This window comes from Anolis sagrei, chromosome X (assembly GCF_037176765.1).
Source record: "Anolis sagrei isolate rAnoSag1 chromosome X, rAnoSag1.mat, whole genome shotgun sequence".
Classification (NCBI taxonomy): domain Eukaryota; kingdom Metazoa; phylum Chordata; class Lepidosauria; order Squamata; family Dactyloidae; genus Anolis; species Anolis sagrei.
Window position 1 is genome coordinate 108,827,736 of NC_090034.1, and position 23,321 is coordinate 108,851,056.

Here is a 23,321-nt window from a genome sequence, read left to right on the forward strand (position 1 = left end):
CTCTCACACCAGGAGTCACTCCTGACACGACAAATATATATAAGGTAAAGGTAAAGGTTGTCCCCTGACTTTAAATCCAGTCATGTCTGACTCTGGGGTGTGGTGCTCATCTCCATTTCTAAGCTGAAGAGCCAGCGTTGTCCGTAGACACCTCCAAGGTCATGTGGCCGGCATGACTGTATGGAGCGCTGTTACCTTCCCGCCAGAGCGGTACCTATTGATCTACTCACATTTGCATGTTTTTGAACTGCTAGGTTGGCAGAAGCTAGGGCGTCCCCTGGGCAACGTCCTTGCAGACGGCCAATTCTCTCACACCAGAAGCGACTTGCAGTTTCTCAAGTCACTCCTGACACGACAAAAAAAAAAAAAAAAGAGCAGCTTAAAAGAGAAGTTGGCGCCAAGTCCAGGAGGAGCCTGGAGCGAGGCCAAGACGGTCGATGGATCCTCAAGAGATGGTGCAGATCTTGCCTCGGCAGCTCCTCTGGTTCTGGATCTGGTGCCTCAGTCCTTGGATCTCGCCCTGCAGCCGGGAGACCTCCCTGTGGAAGCCTTCCTCTTGGAGGCGGCGCTGCTCCTGCGAGGCGGGCGGGAAAGGAGGCGTCAGGGAAGGGGTGGGAGGGGGGCGGCTCTGGGGTGCTATCCCCCCTATTCATCAGGGACCCCCAGAGGCACATTCCACACCTTTCAGATGCCCCCCTCCAACACCATTTATATTTGGGAACAGGTGAAGAAGCAAACACCCACTAAAGCACATGAAGTAACACTAGGTCACAAAACATCTGAAAAAAGGTTCTGTTCCTGGTTTAAAAGTGTTATTTCCTGTTTCATAGAATCATAGAATCAAAGAGTTGGAAGAGACCTCCTGGGCCATCATCCAGTCCAACCCCATTCTGCCAAGAAGCAGGAATATTGCATTCAAATCACCCTTGACAGATGGCCATCCAGCCTCTGTTTCAAAGCTTCCAAAGAAGGAGCCTCCACCACACTCCACGGCAGAGAGTTCCACTGCAGAACATAGAATCCTAGAATCCTAGAGTTGGAAGAGACCTGGTGGGCCATCCAGTCCAACCCCATTCTGCCAAGAAGCAGGAATATTGCATTCAAATCACCCCTGACAAATGGCCATCCGGCCTCTGCTTAAAAGCTTCCAAAGAAGGAGCCTCCACCACACTCCGGGGCAGAGAGTTCCACTGCTGAACGGCTCTCACAGTCAGGAAGTTCTTCCTCATATTCAGATGGAATCTCCTCTCTTGTAGTTTGAAGCCATTCTTCCATTGCGTCCTAGTCTCCAAGGAAGCAGAAAACAAGCTTGCTCCCTCCTCCTCCCTGTGGCTTCCTCTCATATATTTATACATGGCTATCATATCTCTAGAGACAAAGATACTAGAGACAAAGTTGAAGTCCTTTGAATGCCACATCATGAGGAGACAGCAAAGCCTAGAGAAGACAATGATGCTGGGGAAAGTGGAAGGCAAAAGGAAGAGGGGCCGACCAAGGGCAAGGTGGATGGATGGCATCCTTGAAGTGACTGGACTGACCTTGAAGGAGCTGGGGGTGGTGACGGCCGACAGGGAGCTCTGGCGTGGGCTGGTCCATGAGGTCACGAAGAGTCGGAGACGACTGAACGAATGAACAACAACATCATATCTCCTCTCATCCTTCTCTTCTTCAGGCTAAACATGCCCAGCTCCTTAAGCCGCTCCTCATAGGGCTTGTTCTCCAGACCCTTGATCATTTTAGTCGCCCTCCTCTGGACACATTCCAGCTTAGAGTCAATATCTCTCTTGAATTGTGGTGCCCAGAATTGGACACAATATTCCAGGTGTGGTCTAACCAAAGCAGAATAGAGCATGGGGAGCATGACTTCCCTAGATCTAGACACTAGGCTCCTATTGATGCAGGCCAAAATCCCATTGCTTTTTTTGCCGCCACATCACATTCCTGGCTCATGTTTAACTTGTTGTCCATGAGAACTCCAAGATCTTTTTCACACGTCCTGCTCTCATTGTCCCCCATTCTGTCTCTTTGCATTTCGTTTTTCCTGCCTAAGTGGAGTCTCTTGCATTTGTCACTGTTGAACTTCATTTTGTTAGTTTTGGCCATTCATCTCTCTAATCTGTCAAGATCCCTTTGAATCCTGCTCATGGAGCAATCCTGGCTTTGAACACAGTTTTTTTACTCGAGAAACACAATGATGAGACATCCATTGAAACTCTGTAACAAAATGTGCAATAGCAGGATCTCCCTCCCGCAAATATAACCTTTCGGCAGTTTAACCCACTTTCCCAATCTTTGTTAACTGATAGAACCAATTAGGAAATGGCGGTTGTAACCCAGAAAATAAAATGGTGTTACATATTGTTGCGTATTGTTGTTATTATTTATGTCTATCCACCTCTCCTTGCAATTTGAGGTGGATACAGATAAATAATAACACTGTTCTACAAATTTTCAGTTTTTCTCGGTTGCGGAAGCGAAATGTGCCGTTTCTTAATAAATTTAACATGCTGAATTCAAATATAATTAAATGTGTTAATTGGCTCTGGTTTTTATGCAACAGCTATTTCCATTTTCTCCACAATAGGTAATCCGTTAATATGATGATAATGCGCCTAACCTTACTGCATGTATATAAACCGTGAATATTTACTAAATTTTAGTCAAGTTACATTGCCAATAGTTTATACATGAGAAATATTTATTTAATTAGTCTATTGTTTATGTTTGTGCAGCAAGAAACTCTATTCGTAGGCCTCATGCAGTTGAAAAGTCTGAAAGTTTAAATGTCGCTTTAATCGTGACTTGAGTTTCTATCCTGTTTGCTTCTCTTGACTTTTCTTTTGTGTTCAAGGAAAGGATTCCCTCTTGCAATGCTCCAGCAGGAGTCTGACAGCATGGACGGAGTCCATTGGCCTTGAGATCTTTTTTCCATAGTGCTTTATTTACACATGTGCGAGGCAGAACTACAGTCAAAAGAACAATGTAAAACGATGTGTAACGAGACTGTCTCCGTCTTCAGCTGACTGACCCTCACCGTTCAAAAGTCTGGCCTTATAGAGGGCTTTCTGGCTTTTGCACACGGCACTAATACTGCGTCATCAAACTTTCTAGAGTATTCTAGAATCTTCCATAGTGTTAAGTCACAACATGCATTTTTTCAACCATACGTGATCACGTGGTTGCTTATATCATAAAAACTAGAGCCAATATACATTTTTAAATGTCATTTTCGTTTTCAGCACCCCAAAATCATAAAAGAACAACTATTTTCAGGCCCAAAACTTTTTCTCCGTTGAACAGTGTAATAGGAAATGACATTTATAACCCAGGAACAGAAATTATGTGACATAATAAATCTACGGTGAGTCGGCATACGTGGAGCGGAGGCACACCCCTCCCTCACCCCTTCCACAGCAACTCCCCTGTACTTTGGGGGCCATCGTCTCTGCCCCTCAGACGGTGGCCTTTCAGCCTCTTGGATGGGGCAGGGAGCCTTTGGGGGATCTACCTGGAGCCTTTGGGGGGTTCTACCTGGAGCCTTTGGGGGGGTCTACCTGGAGCCTTTGGGGGGTCTACCTGGAGCCTTTGGGGGGTCTACCTGGAGACTTTGGGGGGTCTACCTGGAGCCTTTGGGGGGTCTACCTGGAGCCTTTGGGGGGGTCTACCTAGAGACTTTGGGGGGTCTACCTGGAGCCTTTGGGGGGTCTACTTGGAGCCTTTGGGGGGTCTACCTGGAGCCTTTGGGGAGTCTACCTGGAGCCTTTGGGGGGTCTACCTGGAGCCTTTGGGGGGGTCTACCTAGAGACTTTGGGGGGTCTACCTGGAGCCTTTGGGGGGTCTACTTGGAGCCTTTGGGGGGTCTACCTGGAGCCTTTGGGGAGTCTACCTGGAGCCTTTGGGGGGTCTACCTGGAGCCTTTGGGGGGGTCTACCTAGAGACTTTGGGGGGTCTACCTGGAGCCTTTGGGGGGTCTACTTGGAGCCTTTGGGGGGTCTACCTGGAGCCTTTGGGGAGTCTACCTGGAGCCTTTGGGGGGTCTACCTGGAGCCTTTGGGGGGGTCTACCTAGAGACTTTGGGGGGTCTACCTGGAGCCTTTGGGGGGTCTACTTGGAGCCTTTGGGGGGTCTACCTGGAGCCTTTGGGGAGTCTACCTGGAGCCTTTGGGGGGTCTACCTGGAGCCTTTGGGGGGGGTCTACCTAGAGACTTTGGGGGGTCTACCTGGAGCCTTTGGGGGGTCTACTTGGAGCCTTTGGGGGGTCTACCTGGAGCCTTTGGGGAGTCTACCAGGAGCCTTTGGGGGGTCTACCTGGAGCCTTTGGGGGGGTCTACCTAGAGACTTTGGGGGGTCTACCTGGAGCCTTTGGGGGGTCTACTTGGAGCCTTTGGGGGGTCTACCTGGAGCCTTTGGGGAGTCTACCTGGAGCCTTTGGGGGGTCTACCTGGAGCCTTTGGGGGGGTCTACCTAGAGACTTTGGGGGGTCTACCTGGAGCCTTTGGGGGGTCTACTTGGAGCCTTTGGGGGGTCTACCTGGAGCCTTTGGGGAGTCTACCTGGAGCCTTTGGGGGGTCTACCTGGAGCCTTTGGGGGGTCTACCTGGAGCTTTTGGGGGGTCTACTTGGAGCCTTTGGGCGGTCTACCTGGAGCCTTTGGGGTGTCTACGTGGAGCCTTTGGGGGGTCTACCTGGAGCCTTTGGGGGGTCTACCTGGAGCCTTTGGGGGGTCTACCTGGAGCCTTTGGGGGGTCTACCTGGAGCCTTTGGGGGGGTCTACCTGGAGCCTTTGGGGGGTCTACCTGGAGCCTTTGGGGGGTCTACCTGGAGCCTTTGGGGTGTCTACGTGGAGCCTTTGGGGTGTCTACGTGGAGCCTTTGGGGAGTCTACCTGGAGCCTTTGGGGAGTCTACCTGCAGCCTTTGGGGGGGTCTACCTGGAGCCTTTGGGGGGGTCTACCTGGAGCCGTTGCTGCAGCAGCCGCTCCTGCTCGGCCAGGAGGGTCCTCCTCTCCTGCTCCATCTTGGCCATCAGCTGCTTCTTGTGCTCCTCAAAGCTCCTCTCCTTCTCCCGGGCCATTTGCTCGGCCCGTTCTTGCATCTCCCTCTGCAGCTGTGCCTCCCTCTGCGCGGCCTCCGCCCGGGCCTTCTCCACTGGAATTGGAAACAAACAGGACTGGGAGGTGCCACCTGTCCTCCCAGCAAGGCCCTTCCTCCCCCGGCCAGTCCTCCAGAGGTGGACACGCAGAGCAGGTGACATGGCCCCCAAGGACACTCACTCACCTTCCAACTCCTTCTCTTTCTCCTGGAGGGTCTGGTCCGCCTGCAGGATGGACTGCGCAGCCTCCTCCTTGGAGGCCAGGAAGTCCTGCAGGGCCTTGGCAGCCTGAGGGAACAGGGAAGGGGCTGGTGATCAGAGATAGAGGCCATGAGGGAGGGAGGGAAAGAGGGAGGGAGGGGCTCCCGGCTGCCCCGCCTACCATGAGCCCCTTGTCCTCCGCCTGGTGGAACCACTCCACCACGCTCTGCCGGTCTCTCAGGAACCGCTGGTAGCCCCCCGGCTGCAGGTAGTGCCCGCGCACAATGTTGTCCTCCACCTCCTGGTACAGCTCCATCAGGACAGCCTGGCAGCGGTCCAGAGAGGCCCCCTCGTTCCGCCGGCAGAGCTCCCCTAGCTTCGCCTGCAGCTGATCCTGTTGGCAGAAGCAGAGAGGGAGGGGTGGAGCATGCTCCCTAAGACCCCCATGCCCCCCTCCCACCTCGCCAGCCCCCTGTAAGTACCGCCAGCTGCTTCTGAAAGTGCTGGCCCTCATCCCTGAAGGCCCGGCCCATGAAGACCCGGAGGGCCTCCTCCTCGCAGCAGCTATGGGCCACCAGCAGACTCGCCACATCCTCCGTGGGCAGCATCGGGCGCATCAGCTCTTCCATCTTGTCGTAGCGCTGCACCGCCTCACGCACAGCGGCCACGTTCTCCAACTGTGCCAGGGCCAGGACCGCGTTCTCGATGCAGGGCACTTCCTTGTTGCGAATGGCTCCCACGTAGCTCTCCACCAGGGACGCCAACACTGGCCAAGGGGGGGAGGGACGGACACACAGCTCTGGCGCCAATCCCATCTAAATGAGAGCCAGCCCCCCCCCCCATGCCCCTCAAGAAGCCATCTCACCCCCCAACTCACACGTCCCGTTCACCAGGCGCCCCCCCTGGATGGTCTTGGCCTTGGCGCTCTCCTGAATGTGGCGGCAGAAGCGGTGCGCCTGCTCCAGGAACTCCTGGCTCAGCTGCGACTCGGGGAGTTCCTCCAGGCGCTGCAGGTCCTGCCGCGAAGCCGGCCGGTCAAAGACGAAGCACTTGCGCCAGGGGAAGAGCTCCCGGATGCACCGCTTGGGCAGGTCCTGGCTCTCAGGGGCCTCTGCGGAGACATAAACACAGACACATCGCACCCTCCTCAGGACTGCTGGACAGCCGGGCCACAGAAAGGAGCGAACACTGGTCGGATGGGCCCTTAACATTAGAGCAACAGGCATGGCAGATGGGAGGCATGCTCCAAAATGCCAGAGGATAGAGTTGAGCATCGAAGGAAACACTCCTCCAGCAACCTGATGTTGAGCACCCCCCCCCTCCAAATAAGGGATAGTGACTTATAGTTCTGCAAAGAGCAAGGGCACCAGACTACACAACAAGGCATGGAACAAGACTGCCACTTGAGAAGAAATATGTCAACTCATAGACTCCAGACTATGTGGAACTGGGAGATTCCCATAGTCTCACTGGACTTCAGTACATACTCTCTCCCTCATGAACTTTCCTCAAAGACCTTTTAAAACATTGGACTTCAGGCTTCTTCATGAAAATTAATCCTTTTATTAAATATACTTGGGATGTGGGACAAAGATGGGGTTTTGTTGCCATGAAATGCTTATGATTTGAATGTATGTATCTTGCTATGAAATATCTTTTGCCCCCTTTACCTTTGCTCTTTGCCCCAGAAAAATGTGACCAAGGACTGTTAAAAATGCCTGAGGGAGAGCCAAGCTTCCTCGAAACCATTTTGCATGAACAATAGCAAGTTGAAACATCCTCTTGTTTGCTTTGTCTGGCAGGCAGGGAAGTTTTCTTTGGACATTTTGATTGAATCACAAAGGGACAAGGCTGACCCCCCTGGGGTCCCTGTTTGTTCCCTTCTCAAAATCCATCAGAAGACACACCTTATCAGGTCTAAGGCAGGAAAACCTTTCATAATGAAATCAACCTTTGCTGGCCAAAACAATGCCTAACCAATCAGAGAGAAGCCGAGTGGAGAGGGGCAGGTGGAAAAACATTTGAGATGTTTTCCTGTATTTTGCCTATAAATATGCCTGTATCACTGTGCTCCTGCATGCTTGTGGTGGAACTATTCCCACTTGCATCCGATCTCAGCTGAATCGCTAATAAACACCTCGATGCCTCTTCTTCGCTTTGGCAAGGGTCTCATTTCAATGATTAATATTAAATAAAACTGCTGGAATCAGGCTTCTCTGAAGGCTTGCCAAGGTAGCGTTCCCTCTTTGGTGGGAACTAAGGGTCATCTCTCCTTGGAGTTAACCCCCCTAAAGTCTAGTTTGGCTTCAAACCTGTCTCACCAAAACGGCTCCCACCCAGCCTGGCCCCCACGTCCAGCCCCTACCGGCCCCACCTGGCCTCCTCTCCAGCGCCCGCTCCAGGTATTGGTCCTCCGTGATGGGGGTCCCGTCCTCCAGGCACAGCTGCAGAGTGAAGTCGCGTACAGTCCAAACGAAGGCGGGGAAGGCGCTGGCCAGGTCGTGGCTCTCCTTGTCCGAGGCCTTCATCTTGATGTGCTGCGACAATTCCGTCACAAAGCTGGGAGCAGTAGTTAAGGGAGTGCCTTCTCCTGCAAATGGAGGGGCAAGGTTCCCCCCCTCCCAGGTGCATCTCCATGAACCCTGGAAGGGGCCCCAGGGACCACCCAACCCAGACCCAGTGGCTCCCTGGAAGGATACTGCATCTGCTCCAGTGCATAGTGGTTGATGGTGCCCATGCTGTTGTAGACAAAGGTGCTGCTCAGGAGGACGGAGAGGGCGAAGATCCAGGAGTCGTTGTCGGTGTTGCTCTGCAAAGGAGGAGAGGGGCGGACCCTCAAAGTCAGTCCAGAGAGACTTTCGGCCAGGAGCCCCTTCCCCAGGAAGCCCTCCCCCTCCCCATGGCTCCCTTGAAGGAAATGCCTCCTACGGAGCCCATCCCGGCTGACCTTCTCCACGTCCCCCAGGCCCTCCGTGTCCAGCAGCACCAGCACATGGTCAGCCCTCAGCGGGTGGGGGAGGCACCACATCCAGATGCCCTTGGTGTTGGCCTGCACTGTGGCCCCCAGGGAGAAGCCTGCCAGAGGGGTCAGAGGGCAAGCAGAGGTCAGCCGCCCCCCAAGGAGGCTTCTCAGGGTCGGGAGTGAGGGACGCGAGGAGGAGGCCAGGCAGCCCCATCCAGACAGTCGGAGAAGGGCACCTCTTGGGGCGGAGGCATGAAGGACCCCCACCAACTGTCCGGCCCAGGCCCCTCCCTCTTCCTCGCTCACCTCTGGTGCCCCTCCCAGCCAAGCGGTTCATCAGGTAGGACTTCCCCGTCCGGTAGAGCCCCACGATGGCCACCACCACCACCGGCTGATGGATGCGCTGCAGGATGCCCAGGGCCTGCGCGTTGATCTGGAGGGGCTGCCCGGGACTGTTCTCTATCAGGCACATCGGGGCCTCCATAGCTGGGAAGGCCGCCCTTAGAACCAGGTGGGGCTGGACGTGAAGCTGAAGTGGGGAAGGGGATGAGAAGGGTTGGTTCCGCCCCACACGCACCCCTCTGCGTCTGACCCCGTCTGCCTTCTGACACTCCAGCGAAGGCAAGGGAAGAAGCATGAAGAGAGGTCAGCTGCCTTGAGTCCCTGCATGGAGAAAGGCAGGATATAATGTTTATTTATGCATTTATTTACATTGAGGGGAGGGGGATTAATTGTGAATCAAGATAAGACTGTGGACTGAACGAGAATATTTGCACTGTTTTGCACTGTTAGTACATCCAACGCTGCTAATTTCTCCTAACTGCCGGCACTTTAACCATTGTTTATCATCCGCACTTTAAATTCCTTGCACTTTAATCCCATTATCCCTCTACCACAGCACTTTAGCTCATCAAACTACGTGATAGTTCCCAGTGCACTTTAATAATCTTAACAACTAGCACTTTAATACCTGCTGGCACTTTAAATTCTAGGGACTTGTACCAACACAGTACCAACACTGCCACTCATGTCGATTCTCATCCCTTGGTACCTACTAACAGTTTTGTTGGTGGATTGGGAGGGAGACAGGGGGTGGAGCGGGTGGGAAGATCCCAGAAATAACAATGCAGGGTTGGGAAAGGATTGGAAGGGAGTAGTATGGCAAGAGGGAAAATCAACAGAGCAAATAACCTGGAATGAACCACGGGAAGAAGCTATGAAAGTGAAGTGCAATATGGTAGAAGAGGGGTATTCCGACGGCCGAGGGGTCCCCATAGAAACCATAACGGGGAGGGGGAGATGCAGGAAAGGGAGACCGCCAATTCGGCCTAGAGATAGTGGAAATTTGACAACTCAAATTCAGCCTAGAGATAGAAGAAGAAATTTAACAACTTGTAATCGGTCTCCTGACAAGGTAAGTTGGTGTACCCAGGATGGCGGTTCCTCTGGTTTGAAGATGGTGCTGTTGAACGCCAGATCTGTCAACGGTAAAACATCCTTCATCCAAGACGTAATTTTGGAGGAACGGGCAGATCTGGCGTGCATCACGGAGACCTGGCTGGACGAAGCTGGAGGGGTAAATTTGACCCAGCTTTGTACACCAGGCTTCTCCGTGCAGCACCAATCGAGATCCAGAGGGCGGGGAGGCGGAGTTGCAGTGGTCTATAGAAATACAATCCCTCTGACCAAAGGCCCCATCCCACAGTCAACTAATTTTGAATGTGTCCACCTGAGGGTGGGTGACCGGGACAGAATAGGGATTCTGTTAGTGTACCGCCCACCTCGCTGCACTACGGTCTCCCTACCTGAGCTAGCAGGGGTGGTCTCGAGCTTGGCATTGGAGTCCCAACGGCTTCTTGTGCTGGGGGACTTCAATGTACACACTGAGGCTACCCTAGTAGGAGCGGCTCAGGACTTCATGTCTTCCATGGCAACCATGGGGCTGTCCCAACGGGTATCTGGCCCCACTCACAGCGCTGGACACACATTGGATTTGGTTTTTTGTCAGGGATGGGAGCATGGTGGCGGTGTTGAGGAGTTGTCCACCTCTCAGTTGCCATGGACCGACCACTATCTGGTCAGATTTAGACTTACTGCACCTCCTAACCTCTGCAGAGGTGGGGGACCCATTAAGCTGGTCCGCCCCAAGAGGCTTATGGATCCAGATGGATTCCTGACGGCTCTTGGAGACTTTCCCGCCTCCTCGGTTGGTGATTCTGATGATGCCCTGATCTCCCTCTGGAACAGGGAGATGACTAGGGCAAAGACACGATTGCTCCGGAACGTCCCCTCTCAAGTAGCCGAGCTAAACCAGCTCCTTGGTTCAACGAGGAGTTGGCAGTGATGAAGCAAAAGAAGAGGGAACTAGAGAGTGTGTGGCGTTCGGATCCAAGCGAGCCAAACCGAACACGATTTGTGTCCTTTTTTAAGGGCATATGCCGCGGCAATAAAGGCCGCAAAGAAATCTTTCTTCGCAGCCACTATTGCGTCTGCAAAGAACCGACCGGCGGAGCTGTTTCGAGTTGTCAGAGGCCTTTTAAATCCCAAAGCTTAGGACGGGAGCCCTGACAACCCGGCAGCCCGCTGTGATGCTTTTGCTCGGTTCTTTGCAGACAAAGTCGCTTTGATCCGTTCTGGTCTGGATACCATATTAACGGCAATAGCTAAGGATGTAGCTGGAGCATCTGCTTGTCCGGTTTTATTGGATTCATTTCAATTGGTGAAACCCGAGGATGTGGACAAGATACTTGGGAGGAATGAGGCCTACCACATGCATCAAAGACCCCTGTCCATCCTGGCTTTTGAAGGAAGCCAGAGGGGGATTGGCCGAGTGGGTAAAGGTGGTGGTTAATGCCTCCCTTCGGGAAGGCATCATTCCAGCGAGCTTAAAACAAGCTATAATAAAACCGCTGTTGAAAAAACTATCACTGGACCCCACTCAATTCGTCAACTATCGGCCAGTTTCCAATCTCCCCTTTTTGGGCAAAGTCCTGGAACGTGTGGTGGCTTCACAACTCCAGATATTCTTGGACAACACGGATTATCTAGATCCGGCGCAGTCTGGCTTTAGGCCGGGACATGGTACCGAAACAGTCTTGGTCGCCTTAGTGGATGATCTACGCCGGGAGCTGCTACTAAGGAGGCTGTTCAGGTCCTGAACCGGTGCTTGGCCGCTGTTACGGTCTGGATGAGGGCGAACAAATTGAAATTGAATCCAGACAAGACAGAGGTACTCCTGGTCAGTCGCAAGGCCGAACAGGGTATAGGGTTACAGCCTGTGTTGGATGGGGTTACACTCCCCCTGAAGACGCAGGTTCGCAGCTTGGGAGTGACTCTGGATTCATCGCTGAGCCTGGACCCCCAGGTCTCGGCGATGGTCAAGGGAGCTTTTGCACAATTAAAACTTGTGCGCCAGCTGCGCCCGTACCTTGGGAAGTCTGACTTAGCCACAGTGGTCCACACTCTGGTTCCATCCCGCTTAGACTACTGCAACGCTCTCTACGTGGGGTTGCCCTTGAAGACTGCTCGGAAGCTTCAAATGGTCCAACGCTCGGCAGCCAGGTTGCTAACAGGAGCAGCACTCAGGGAGCACACCACTCCTCTGTTGCGCCAGCTCCACTGGCTGCCAATCTGCTACCGGGCACAATTCAAAGTGCTGGCGTTAGCCTATAAAGCCCTAAACGGTTCCGGCCCTACTTACCTCTCCGAACGCATCTCCACCTATGAACCGACTAGGACATTAAGATCGTCTAGGGAGGCCCTGCTCTCGGTCCCGCCCGCATCACAGGCGCGTTTGGCGGGGACGAGGGACAGGGCCTTCTCAGTGGTGGCCCCTCGGCTGTGGAATGCCCTACCTGTAGACATCAGACAGGCCCCTTTGCTGCTGGTGTTCCGGAGGAAGGTCAAGACTTGGCTTTACAAACAAGCGTTTGGCTAAATAGTGCAACGGAATACAGGAAGATGGTACAATCGAACATACGAAATGGTATAAAGGATTATGATTACAGTTTCTGATTCTGATTTGTTGCTGAGGCGCTACGATTATGATAATGATTGTTTTTTGATCTTGTATGCCATGTATAATGTGTTTTAATTGCCTTTTTGATATTGTTGTGATAGCTTGTATTATGTAAACCTCTTTGAGTCGCCATTTCGGCTGAGAAAAGCGGTATAGAAGTAAAGCAAAGAAACAAATAAATAAATAAATAAATTGTGCAACCTAGAAAGGGGAGGTAGGAGGGCAGTCCCTTGGGGCCCCAGCAAGGTCGGTTCAGGCTGCTTGGGGGACCCCTTGGATCCTTCTCAGGGCCCCCCAGGTGCCTTCAGGGGGAGGGTGACTGAAAGGAAGATCCAGAGGAGGAGGAGGGGGGGTGGGCAAACAGAGGCCCCAGGGACAGGTGCCTTCCCTGCAAAGTGTGTGTGTGTGGGGGGGGGGGGGGGGGGGGGCTATGGCAGCAGTTCTTTGTGGAGAGCCTGGGGTCTGTGAAGCACCCTGGGGGGGGGGAGGGCTCTGTGCTTCCCTCCTCCTTCCTCCCTTTCCCCCTCCAAGCTCGCCCCCTCCACTCGTGCCTCCTCGAATTCTGCAGCACTGCTGGTCACAGCTGACCTCCAGCTGGAGCGCTCAAGGGCCAGGGCTTCCCAGTGCTCAGTGTCTATGCCAGAGTTTTTAAGGTTGGCTTTGAGCCCATCTTTAAATCTCTTTTCCTGTCCACCAACGTTCCGTTTTCCATTCTTGAGTTCGGAATAGAGCAACTGCTTTGGGAGACGGTGGTCGGGCATCCGGACAACGTGGCCGGCCCAGCGGAGTTGATGGCAGAGGACCATCGCTTCAGTGCTGGTGGTCTTTGCTTCTTCCAGCACGCTGACGTTTGTCCGCTTGTCTTCCCAGGAGATTTGCAGGATTTTCCGGAGGCAGCGCTGATGGAATCGTTCCAGGAGTTGCATGTGACGTCTGTAGACAGTCCACGTCTCACAGGCATATAGAAGGGTTGGGAGGACAATAGCTTTATAGACAAGCCCCTTGGTATCCCTACGGATGTCCCGGTCCTCAAACACTCTCTGCTTCATTCTGGAAAATGCTGCGCTTGCAGAGCTCAGGCGGTGTTGTATTTCGGCGTCGATGTTGACTTTGGTGGAGAGGTGGCTGCCAAGGGAGCGGAAATGATCAACATTTTCTAATGTGACACCATTAAGCTGTATCTCTGGCATTGGGGAGGGATTGGCTGGCGACTGCTGGAAAAGCACCTTGGTTTTCTCAATGTTCAATGACAGGCCGAGCTTCTCGTATGCTTCTGCGAAGGTGTTTAGAGTGGCTTGTAGATCTTCTTCTGAATGCGCACAGACGACATTGTCATCAGCATACTGGAGTTCTATAACAGATGTTGTTATAGAACATCTGCAACGTTCTTGCAGACGGCCAATTCTCTCACAACAGAAGCTACGACAAAAAATTTCTGGGAGCTCCGTGAGAAACTTTTGCTTCAAAAGGGTTCCAGGGCTGGAAAAGTTTGAGAAGCAGCCCTGGAATAGAACAAGGGGTGAGTTGCCCCCCAGCCTCCCCCCTTCACTCCAAGGAGAAATTCTCCAGGCAGACAGCCCCCCCCCCCCGACCCTTGTTATTAGAGTAATTATTTGTATCTTTCCTGGTGGAGCTCCCATCGTCCCCAGCACAGCTCCCCCCCCATGCCCCCCCTCGGAGGGCGCCCCCGGCCCCTCCCTGCCCCTCACCTGCCCGTGCCTCCATTTCCCCTTCGCCTCCCTTTCCTGGGCAGCGGGTCCTTCTTCTCCGGCGCCCAGAGGCAGACTGAAGGAGCGGGGAGGGGGCCGCAAAGAAGGAGCCGGGAGGGGAGGGGAGGGGAGGGGGAGGGGGCAGCCCCCCCCCCTCCCGCCAGCCCCCTTTCCCGGAAAGCAGCGCCTTGCAAAGCAAAGACCTTCGAAAGCGAAAGCGAAAGTGAAAGCAGAGAGCCGGGCGGGGAGGGAGGGAGGGGGCTGGGCATTTGCACTCCTTCCCCCCCCCGCGCGGAGTGGGCGTGGCTAGCCTCCCCCCCCGCAGCCCTGGGAGCTCGCTGCCCATCCAAACAGGGGCCAAGGCTAGGATGCATTCTATAGAGCCCAGGCCCATAGCCAGGATTTTGATTCGGGGAGGGGAGGGGGGCTGAGTTTGATGATGGGGGGGGCTGAGTCTGAGTGAAAGAGGGTCTACCCTAGCAAACCTTTTGTATCGTTATCCCAATAATGTTGTTGTTTATTCGTTCAGTCGTCTCCGACTCTTCGTGACCTCATGGACCAGCCCACGCCAGAGCTCCCTGTCGGCCGTCACCACCCCCAGCTCCTTCTAGGTCAGTCCAGTCTGGACCACACCAACAACCACCATGTCAGACTACACAGAGAAGCCATTGAAATCCACAAGAAGCATGTGTACAATTTCAACAGAAAGGAAAAGACCATGAAAATGAACAAAATCTGGCTACCAGTATTACAAAAACTCTAAAATTACAACAGCAAAACAGCAGAGAGGAAACAACCAGGCACATCTTAACACCTCTCAACAAAAGATTCACCCAGGCTCAGCCAGGCCTTCAAATGCTAATGAAGGTGGTCAGTTAGAATCATAGAATCATAGAATCAAAGAGTTGGAAGAGACCTCATGGGCCATCATCCAGTCCAACCCCATTCTGCCAAGAAGCAGGAATATTGCATTCAAATCACCCCTGACAGATGGCCATCCAGCCTCTGTTTCAAAGTCTCCAAAGAAGGAGCCTCCACCACACTCCGGGGCAGAGAGTTCCACTGCTGAATGGCTCTCACAGTCAGGAAGTTCTTCCTCATGTTCAGATGGAATCTCCTCTCTTGGAGTTTGAAGCAGTTGAAACATTCACACCTAGCTCCAGCAGAAAAGAGCTCTTTGCCCCACCCCAGCCATTCCACAGATATATAAACCCATTGACCTAATCCCAACAGACCTCACTACCTCTGAGGATGCTTGCCATAGATGCAGGCGAAACGTCAGGACAAATGCCTCTAGAACATGGCCCTATAGCCCGAAAAAACCCACAAGAACCTATTCAGTCCAGTCCCTTCAAGGATGCCATCCACCCATCCTGCCCTTGGTCGGCCCCTCTTCCTTTTGCCTTCCACTTTCCCCAGCATCATTCCCTTCTCTAGGCTTTCCTGTCTCCTCATGATGTGGCATTCAAAGGACTTCCGCTTTGTCTCTCGTCTCCTTCCCTCCAGTGAGCAGTCGGGCTTTCTTTCCTGGAGGATGGACTGGTTGGACCTTCTCACAGTCCAAGGCACTCTCAGCACTTTCCTCCAACACCACAGTTCAAAAGCATCTCTCTTCCTTGGCTCAGCCTTCCCGAAGGTCCAGCTCTCACATCCGCAGATGACTACAGGGAAGACCATGGCTTTGACTAGGCAATGGATCTTGGTTGCCAGTCTGATGTCTCTACTCTTGACTATTTTATGGAGACTGGACCTTGCTCTCCTCCCAAGAAGGAAGCGTCTTCTGATTTCCTGGCCACAGTCTGCGTCTGCACTCATCTTTGGGCCTAGAAATACAAAATCTGTGTAAGATACTATTCCTTTTAGGTACTGCAGCCAGATTGCTAATTGCAAAAGTTTGGAAACAAACTAAGATCCCAAGTATCGAAGACTGGATCCTAAAGGTCTTTGATTTAATTCAGATGGATAGCCTTTCACAGAGACTGAGCAACACCCAAAAGAAGACAAATTGGGACGGTTTCAGGAAGTTTATTGTTGATAGAAATCTTACACTAAAGATAGATTTGTCCAACATTTGAAAATCTAGAAACAAGATGAGGCCGAGCAGGCAGAAGTGACGGACAATTTTTGAAAACGTAACAGATACGAAAAGTTGAGAGGAGAAAACTGATGGATAACATTACTCCATTCCAGAACTATGAGAAACAACCTTGGAAGACATTGGGAAGTCCGGCACAATTTTTTTTTTCTGTTTGTTCTTTCCTCTTTTCTAAATACCTACTCTATTTTCCTCCTTTCCTCCTTTCCTATAACACTGTTTGTTTTCCCTCACTTTTGCTGTTTATACTGAAAAAGCACAATAAAAATTATATTTTTTTAAAAAAAGAAATACAAACCCTGTCACGGCCTCCACGTTTTCTCCCTCTATTTCCCAGCTGTCAATCATTCTTGTTGCCATCATCTTGGTTTTTTTGACGTTTAGCTGCAACCCGGCTTTTGCGCTTTCTTCTTTCACCTTGATGAGAAGGCTCCTCGGCTCCTCCTCGCTTTCGGCCATCAGAGTGGTGTCATCTGCATATCTGAGGTTGTTAATGTTTCTTCCAACAGTTTTCACCCCAGCTTTGCATTCCTCAAGCCCCGCACATCCTCGCACGATGTGTTCTGCATACACGTTAAAAAGGTTGGGTGAGAGGATGCAGCCTTGCCGGACGCCTTTCCCAATCTTGAACCAGTCTGTTGTTCCGTGGTCAGTCCTGACTGTGGCTCCTTGGTCCTTGGACAGATTCCTCAGGAGAGAGGGAAGGGGGCTTGGGATGCCCATCCCACCAAGAACTTGCCACAATTTATTATGATCCACACAGTCCAAGGCTTTAGAAGAGTCAATGAAGCAGAAATAGATGTTTTTCTGAAACTCCCGGCTTTTCTCCTTTATCAAGTGGATATTGGCCATCTGGTCTCTGCCTTTTCTAAACCCAGCTTGAACATCTGGCAACTCTCGCTCCATGTATTGCTGGAGTCTTCCTTGCAGGATCTTGAGCATTCCCAATAATCCCAATAATACCCCCAGAATTTTTGTAACGTTGGTGTATTTTGAGCCCCCAGGAGGGGTGGGCAAGAAATACAAGTATTATTATTGTTACTACTACTACTACTACTACTAGTAGTAGTTGTTGTTGTACCCAGCCGCACGGTGCTGTGTCCAATGGGAAAGGAAGGCTCGAGAAAGAGGAGGCCTCAGATTGATGTGATTTCAGTGACACTGTGACTGTGTTATTGAGGCTCTCTCTGCCTCTCTTTGTTTTGCAGTGACTTGTCCCTTTGCAGTGAAGTTAGCCTGAGAACAAATGGCAGTTCTGTGTCTAATGGCACAGTGTCCAATGGTTCTGGGATCCACGATAATGCACAGATGTGGTTGCAAAGGCGTCGGATTCCCAAATACTTTCCCTGTAATGTGCTTAATCAGTAAGTGTGAATTCCTCCTCTCCTTAGAGAGAGACATTTGGCTTGCAGGCATTTACACACACTGTATTGTCGAAGGCTTTCATGGCCGGAATCCATGGGTTGTTGTAGGTTTTTCCGGGCTATATGGCCATGTTCTGGAGGCAATTTTTCTCCTGACGTTTCGCCTGCATCTATGGCAAGCATCCTCAGAGGTAGTGAGGTCCTCACTACCTCTGAGGATGCTTGCCATCGATGCAGGCGAAATGTCAGAAGAAAATGCCTTTAGAACATGGCCATATAGCCCGGAAAAACCTACAACAACCCATTTACACACACTCTTTGATAGGCCCTGGACTGCATTTTTATTTATAAAGATATATATTATATTTTAATATATATGTGTGTGTGTGTGTGTGTGTGTGTATATATATATATATATATATATACACATACATATATATACACACATACACACACACACACTTCTATATGTAATATCTCATATGTAGGTTATATATGTATTAGAAAATATATAAAATATAATAATCTATATTACATAATCCTATGTGTGTATATATATTTTATATATATATATATATATATATATATATATATATTATAGAATAGATGGATGGATGAGAGATGAAATTGAATCCAGACAAGACAGAGGTCCTCCTGGTCAGTCGAAAGGCTGAACAGGGCATAGGGTGACAGCCTGTGCTGGACGGGGTTCCACTCCCCCTGAAGACGCAGGTTCGCAGCTTGGGAGTGATCCTGGACTCTTCGCTGAGCCTGGAACCCCAGGTTTTGGCGGTGGTCAGGGGAGTTTTTGCACAATTAAAACTTGTGCGCCAGCTGCACCCGTACCTTGGGAAGTCAGATCTGGCCACAGTGGTCCACGCCCTTGTTACATCCCAGATAAATTACTGCAATGCGCTCTACGTGGGGTTGCCTTTGAAGACTGTTCGGAAACTTCAATTAGTCCAGATTACTAATGGGCGGCAGCCAGATTACTCACCGGAGCGGCATACACGGAGCACACCACCCCTCTGTTATGTCAGCTCCACTGGCTGCCAGTTCAGTTCCGAGCACAATTCAAAGTGCTGGTTTTGACCTACAAAACCCTTTACGGCTCCGACCCAGCATACCTGTCCAAACGTATCTCCCTCTACGTCCCACCTCGGAGTTCAAGATCTTCTGGGGAGGCCCTGCTCTCGGCCCCACCTCTATCACAAGCGAGGTTGGTGGGGACGAGGAGCAGGGCCTTCTCGGTGGTGGCCCCTCGCCTGTGGAATGCACTCCCCGGGGAAATTAGGTCATCAACATCCCTCCTCTCCTTTAGGAGGAAGTTAAAAACCTGGATGTGGGACCAGGCCTTTGGGTAAGCTGGCAAATGGACAAAAGACAATGACGACCAGAGCAGGAAAGGACAATGACGATGCTGGATGGATGATGGAATTATAAATCGGTGAACTTTGGCCATAGGATGACTTTATTACTGTTATTGTATTGATGTGATGTTTTAACTAGTGACTAGTGACTACGGTATTCTTCTGGGACGCCTCGAGGACATGGGACTTGGGGGTACATGTATAAATATGTGAACATGTATAAATATGTGAGAGGAAGCCAGAGGGAGGAGGAGGGAGCAAGCTTGTTTTCTGCTTCTCTGGAGACTAGGACGCAGTGGAACAATGGCTTCAAACTACAAGAGAGGAGATTCCATCTGAACATGAGGAAGAACTTCCTGACTGTGAGAGCCGTTCAGCAGTGGAACTCTCTGCCCCGGAGGGAGTGTGGTGGAGGCTCCTTCTTTGGAAGCTTTTAAAGAGAGGCTGGATGGCCTCCAGGTGTGTCTTAGATTCAAATAGCTATGAATGAATGGATGGGTTTTGTTATTAGCTGGAATACAAGCTGGAATGTGTCCAGAGGAGGGCGACTCAAATGATCAAGGGTCTGGAGAACAAGCCCTATGAGGAGCGGCTTAAGGAGCTGGGCATGTTTAGCCTGAAGAAGAGAAGGCTGAGAGGAGACATGATAGCCCTGTGTAAATATGTGAGAGGAAGCCACAGGGAGGAGGGGGCAGATCAAGGGTCTGGAGAACAAGCCCTATGAGGAGCGGCTTAAGGAGCTGGGCATGTTTAGCCTGAAGAAGAGAAGGCTGAGAGGGGATAGGATAGCCATGTATAAATATGTGAGAGGAAGCCACAGGGAGGTGGGAGTAAATCAAGGGTTTGGAGAACAAGCCCTATGAGGAGCGGCTTAAGGAGCTGGGCATGTTTAGCCTGAAGAAGAGAAGGCTGAGAGGGGATAGGATAGCCATGTATAAATATGTGAGAGGAAGCCACAGGGAGGTGGGAGTAAATCAAGGGTTTGGAGAACAAGCCCTATGAGGAGCGGCTTAAGGAGCTGGGCATGTTTAGCCTGAAGAAGAGAAGGCGGAGAGGAGATATGATAGCCATGTATAAATATGTGAGAGGAAGCCACAGGGAGGAGGAGGGAGCAAGCTTGTTTTCTGCTTCCCTGGAGACTAGGATGCAATGGGACAATGGCTTCAAACTACAAGAGAGGAGATTCCATCTGAACACGAGGAAGAACTTCCTGACTGTGAGAGCCGTTCAGCAGTGGAACTCTCTGCCCCGGAGGGAGTGTGGTGGAGGCTCCTTCTTTGGAAGCTTTGAAACAGAGGCTGGATGGCCATCTGTCAGGGGTGATTTGAATGCAATATTCCTGCTTCTTGGCAGAATGGGGTGGGACTGGATGATGGCCCAGGAGGTCTCTTCCAACTCTTGGATTCTAGGATTCTATGAATTGTTGATGTTAAATTGTAAATTGTATATTGTACTTTTTGAATTGTTGGGCATCGTTTTGCGCCTTTTTTGTAAGCCGCCCTGAGTCCCCCCTCGGGGGTTGAGAAGGGCGGGGTAGAAGCACTCCAAATAATAATAATAATAATAATAATAAAGGCACAATTGCAGTTGTAATTGCAGTTGCCCAAAAGATAGGCCGTCCCTTCAAAGCCTCCAGGTCTTCATGGGCCGGGCCTTAAGGGATGCTGATGGAGTTCTACCAGGAGGTTGAGAAAAAGGTTGTGCACAGGTGTTTCCTGCAGCCCGGGGGGGGGGGGGGGGGGTTACCAGCGGTTCCTGTCGTTGTTCATTCGTTCAGTCATCTCCGACTCTTCGTGACCTCATGGACCAGCCCACGCCAGAGCTCCCTGTCGGCCGTCACCACCCCCAGCTCCTTCAAGGTCAGTCCAGTCATTCGTTCAGTCGTCTCCGACTCTTTGTGACCTCATGGACCAGCCCACGCCAGAGCTCCCTGTCGGCCGTCACCACCCCCAGCTCCTTCAAGGTCAGTCCAGTCATTCGTTCAGTCGTCTCCGACTCTTTGTGACCTCATGGACCAGCCCACGCCAGAGCTCCCTGTCGGCCGTCACCACCCCCAGCTCCTTCAAGGTCAGTCCAGTCATTCGTTCAGTTGTCTCCGACTCTTCGTGACCTCATGGACCAGCCCATGCCAGAGCTCCCTGTTGGCCGTCACCACCCCCAGCTCCTTCAAGGTCAGTCCAGTCACTTCAAGGATGCCATCCATCCATCATGCCCTTGGTCGCAAAGGGAAAACGGGGCTTCCACCAGGCAGAGGACAAGGGGCTCATGGTAGGTGGGGCAGCCAGGCCCCCCTCCCTTCCTCGCGGGCTCTATCTGTGAACACCGAGCCCCTTCCTTGTCCTGCAGGGCTGCCAAGGCCCTGCAGGATGAGGCACAACAACCCCAATCTGCTCCCAGACTTTCAATGGGACTTGGCTTGGTGGTGGTGGGGGGGCATTTCTGAGCGGACCCGTGACAGAAATAGAACAAGAACAGAAACAGAAAGCGCCGCGATGGGCCTGTGCCTGGAGGTTGTCCATCAAAGGTCATTCCTGAGGCCCTGGTCCCTTTCTTCTTGGGCCAGCCCGGACCTCTCTGGCCTTTCTGGGGCTTCCCGGCCCCTCCTTCAGCTGGACTTCCCCTAAAACCCTGGGGGAAAACTCGTCAGCAACAAGCCAAGCATTGCCTGGAACCAGGATTTTGATTCGGGGTGGGGTGGGTGGGGGTGGGGGCTGAGTCTGGGTGAAAGAGGGTCTAGCCTAGCAAACCTTTTGTATCGTTACCCCAATACTACCATCGTGCATATGAGATATATTGAGTATGGTGATCAGAGCATGATATCAATAAACATAACAGTTTAAATAATGCACCAATAAGGCCTTCTCCCGAACCACCATCAGAATTTCGGGGGGGGGGGGGCTGAAGCTCCTCAAGCCCAGCCCCCCCCCCCCCCCCAGCTACATGCCTGCCTAGAACCAGACCCTCCCCAGCAGGCCCGTAGCCAGGATTTCGTTTGGGGGGGGCTGATTTTTTTTCAGGGGGGCTTTCGGGGGGTGAGTTTTGGGGGGGGGCTGAGTCTGAGTGAAAGAGGGTCTAGCCTAGCAAACCTTTTGTATCATTACCCCAATAATACCCCCATCATGCATATGGGATCTATTGAGCATGGTGATCAGAGCATGATATCAATAAACATGACAGTTTAAATAATGCACCAGTATCAGAATTTCGGGGGGGGGGGGGGCTGAAGCCCCTCAAGCCCCCCCCCCCCCCGCCACATGCCTGCTCCCCAGGAAACAGCACCACAGGGTTGGCGTTCATGGACTCGGCACACATGGACACAAGGGAGGACCTTCTTCTTACGGCAACCCCAGAGGCACCCCAAGGGGCCAGAGACTGGTCAAAGGACATGGAATAGAATACCAAGCTTGCCAACTTTGTGCTTTGTTTGTCTGTTTCTTTAATGCAATACAACTGTTTGGTTGCTCCTGGCACGGTAAATAAATAAATATACCATAAGACGGATGTTCGTAACTCGGGACGGCCTCTCCCTCTAGATATATATATGTTGTTGTTGTTCATTCGTTCAGTCGTCTCCGACTCTTCGTGACCTCATGGACCAGCTCACGCCAGAGCTCCCTGTCGGCCGTCACCACCCCCAGCTCTTTCAAGGTCAGTCCAGTCCCTTCAAGGATGACATCCACCCATCTTGCCCTTGGTCGGCCCCTCTTCCTTTTGCCTTCCACTTTCCCCAGCATCATTCCCTTCTCTAAGATTCCCTTCTCTGGAAGTCCCCCCCGGGTGTGTGTGTGTGTGTGTGTGTGTGTGCTTGGCTTGTCTTGGCCAGCTGGCCCCTCTCCCCTCCCCTCCCCCTTCTGCAGGCGTTGGCGAGTCATGGGTGGGCGGGCGGGTCCCTTGCCATGTCGGGGAAGGGAGAGGGGGCGGCCCTGCCTCCCCCCCCCCCAACGGCACCGCTTCCGAAAATAGCCCCCGGCGCTTTCGCTTTGGCTTTGGCTTCCCGGCAGAGGAGAGCCGCTCGCCTGCCCCCCACCCCCGTGATGCCCCAAGGGCCGGGGACCCCTCCCCTTCAGACCCCCCCCCCCCGAGGGAGAGAGAGGGGGCGAGGGAGCCGCGTATAAAGGGAGGCCCCCACGGGCGCCCACCCAAGAGAAGGGCTTCGCCTGCCTCCCTTGCAGACCCGCGTCCCAACTCCAACGAGAGAGGCTCCACTTCAGTCGGAGGAAGAACTTCCCCAGGTCAGCGCTGGTTGGGAACTGCCGCCCCCGCTCCCCCCCCCCCCCGGAGCCTGCCTTCTTCTCGGGGGGGGGGGTCTCCGCCCAGGGAGGGGTTGGATGGCCTTGGTGGGCCCTTCCGCCTCTTGGGTTGGGTCGCCCTCCAACCACGACCCTTCTAAGGATGAGGATGGGTGGCCGCCTGCCGGGGAGGTTGCGGGGGGGCATTCCCCTTGGGGGTCCCTTCCCACTCTGGGGTGCTATGATTATTGTGCTCCTATTCCCAAGCAGAGACTGGGTGCCCA

General features: G+C 52.4%; 1 protein-coding gene across 1 annotated transcript; it reads right to left on the minus strand.

The window, feature by feature from the left end:
- Window positions 1-436: 436 nt before the first annotated feature.
- On the minus strand, window positions 437-8,766 carry LOC132768012 (guanylate-binding protein 1-like). Its single transcript, XM_067461172.1, has 10 exons — window positions 8,559-8,766; window positions 8,238-8,365; window positions 7,990-8,099; window positions 7,665-7,849; window positions 6,168-6,401; window positions 5,773-6,056; window positions 5,472-5,684; window positions 5,275-5,377; window positions 4,952-5,145; window positions 437-574 (listed from the first exon to the last, which is right to left on the minus strand). Exons 1-10 carry the CDS (start codon window positions 8,734-8,736, stop codon window positions 446-448), a joined length of 1,758 nt encoding a protein of 585 aa, XP_067317273.1. The 5' UTR covers window positions 8,737-8,766; the 3' UTR covers window positions 437-445.
- Between the last annotated feature and the right edge of the window lie 14,555 nt (window positions 8,767-23,321).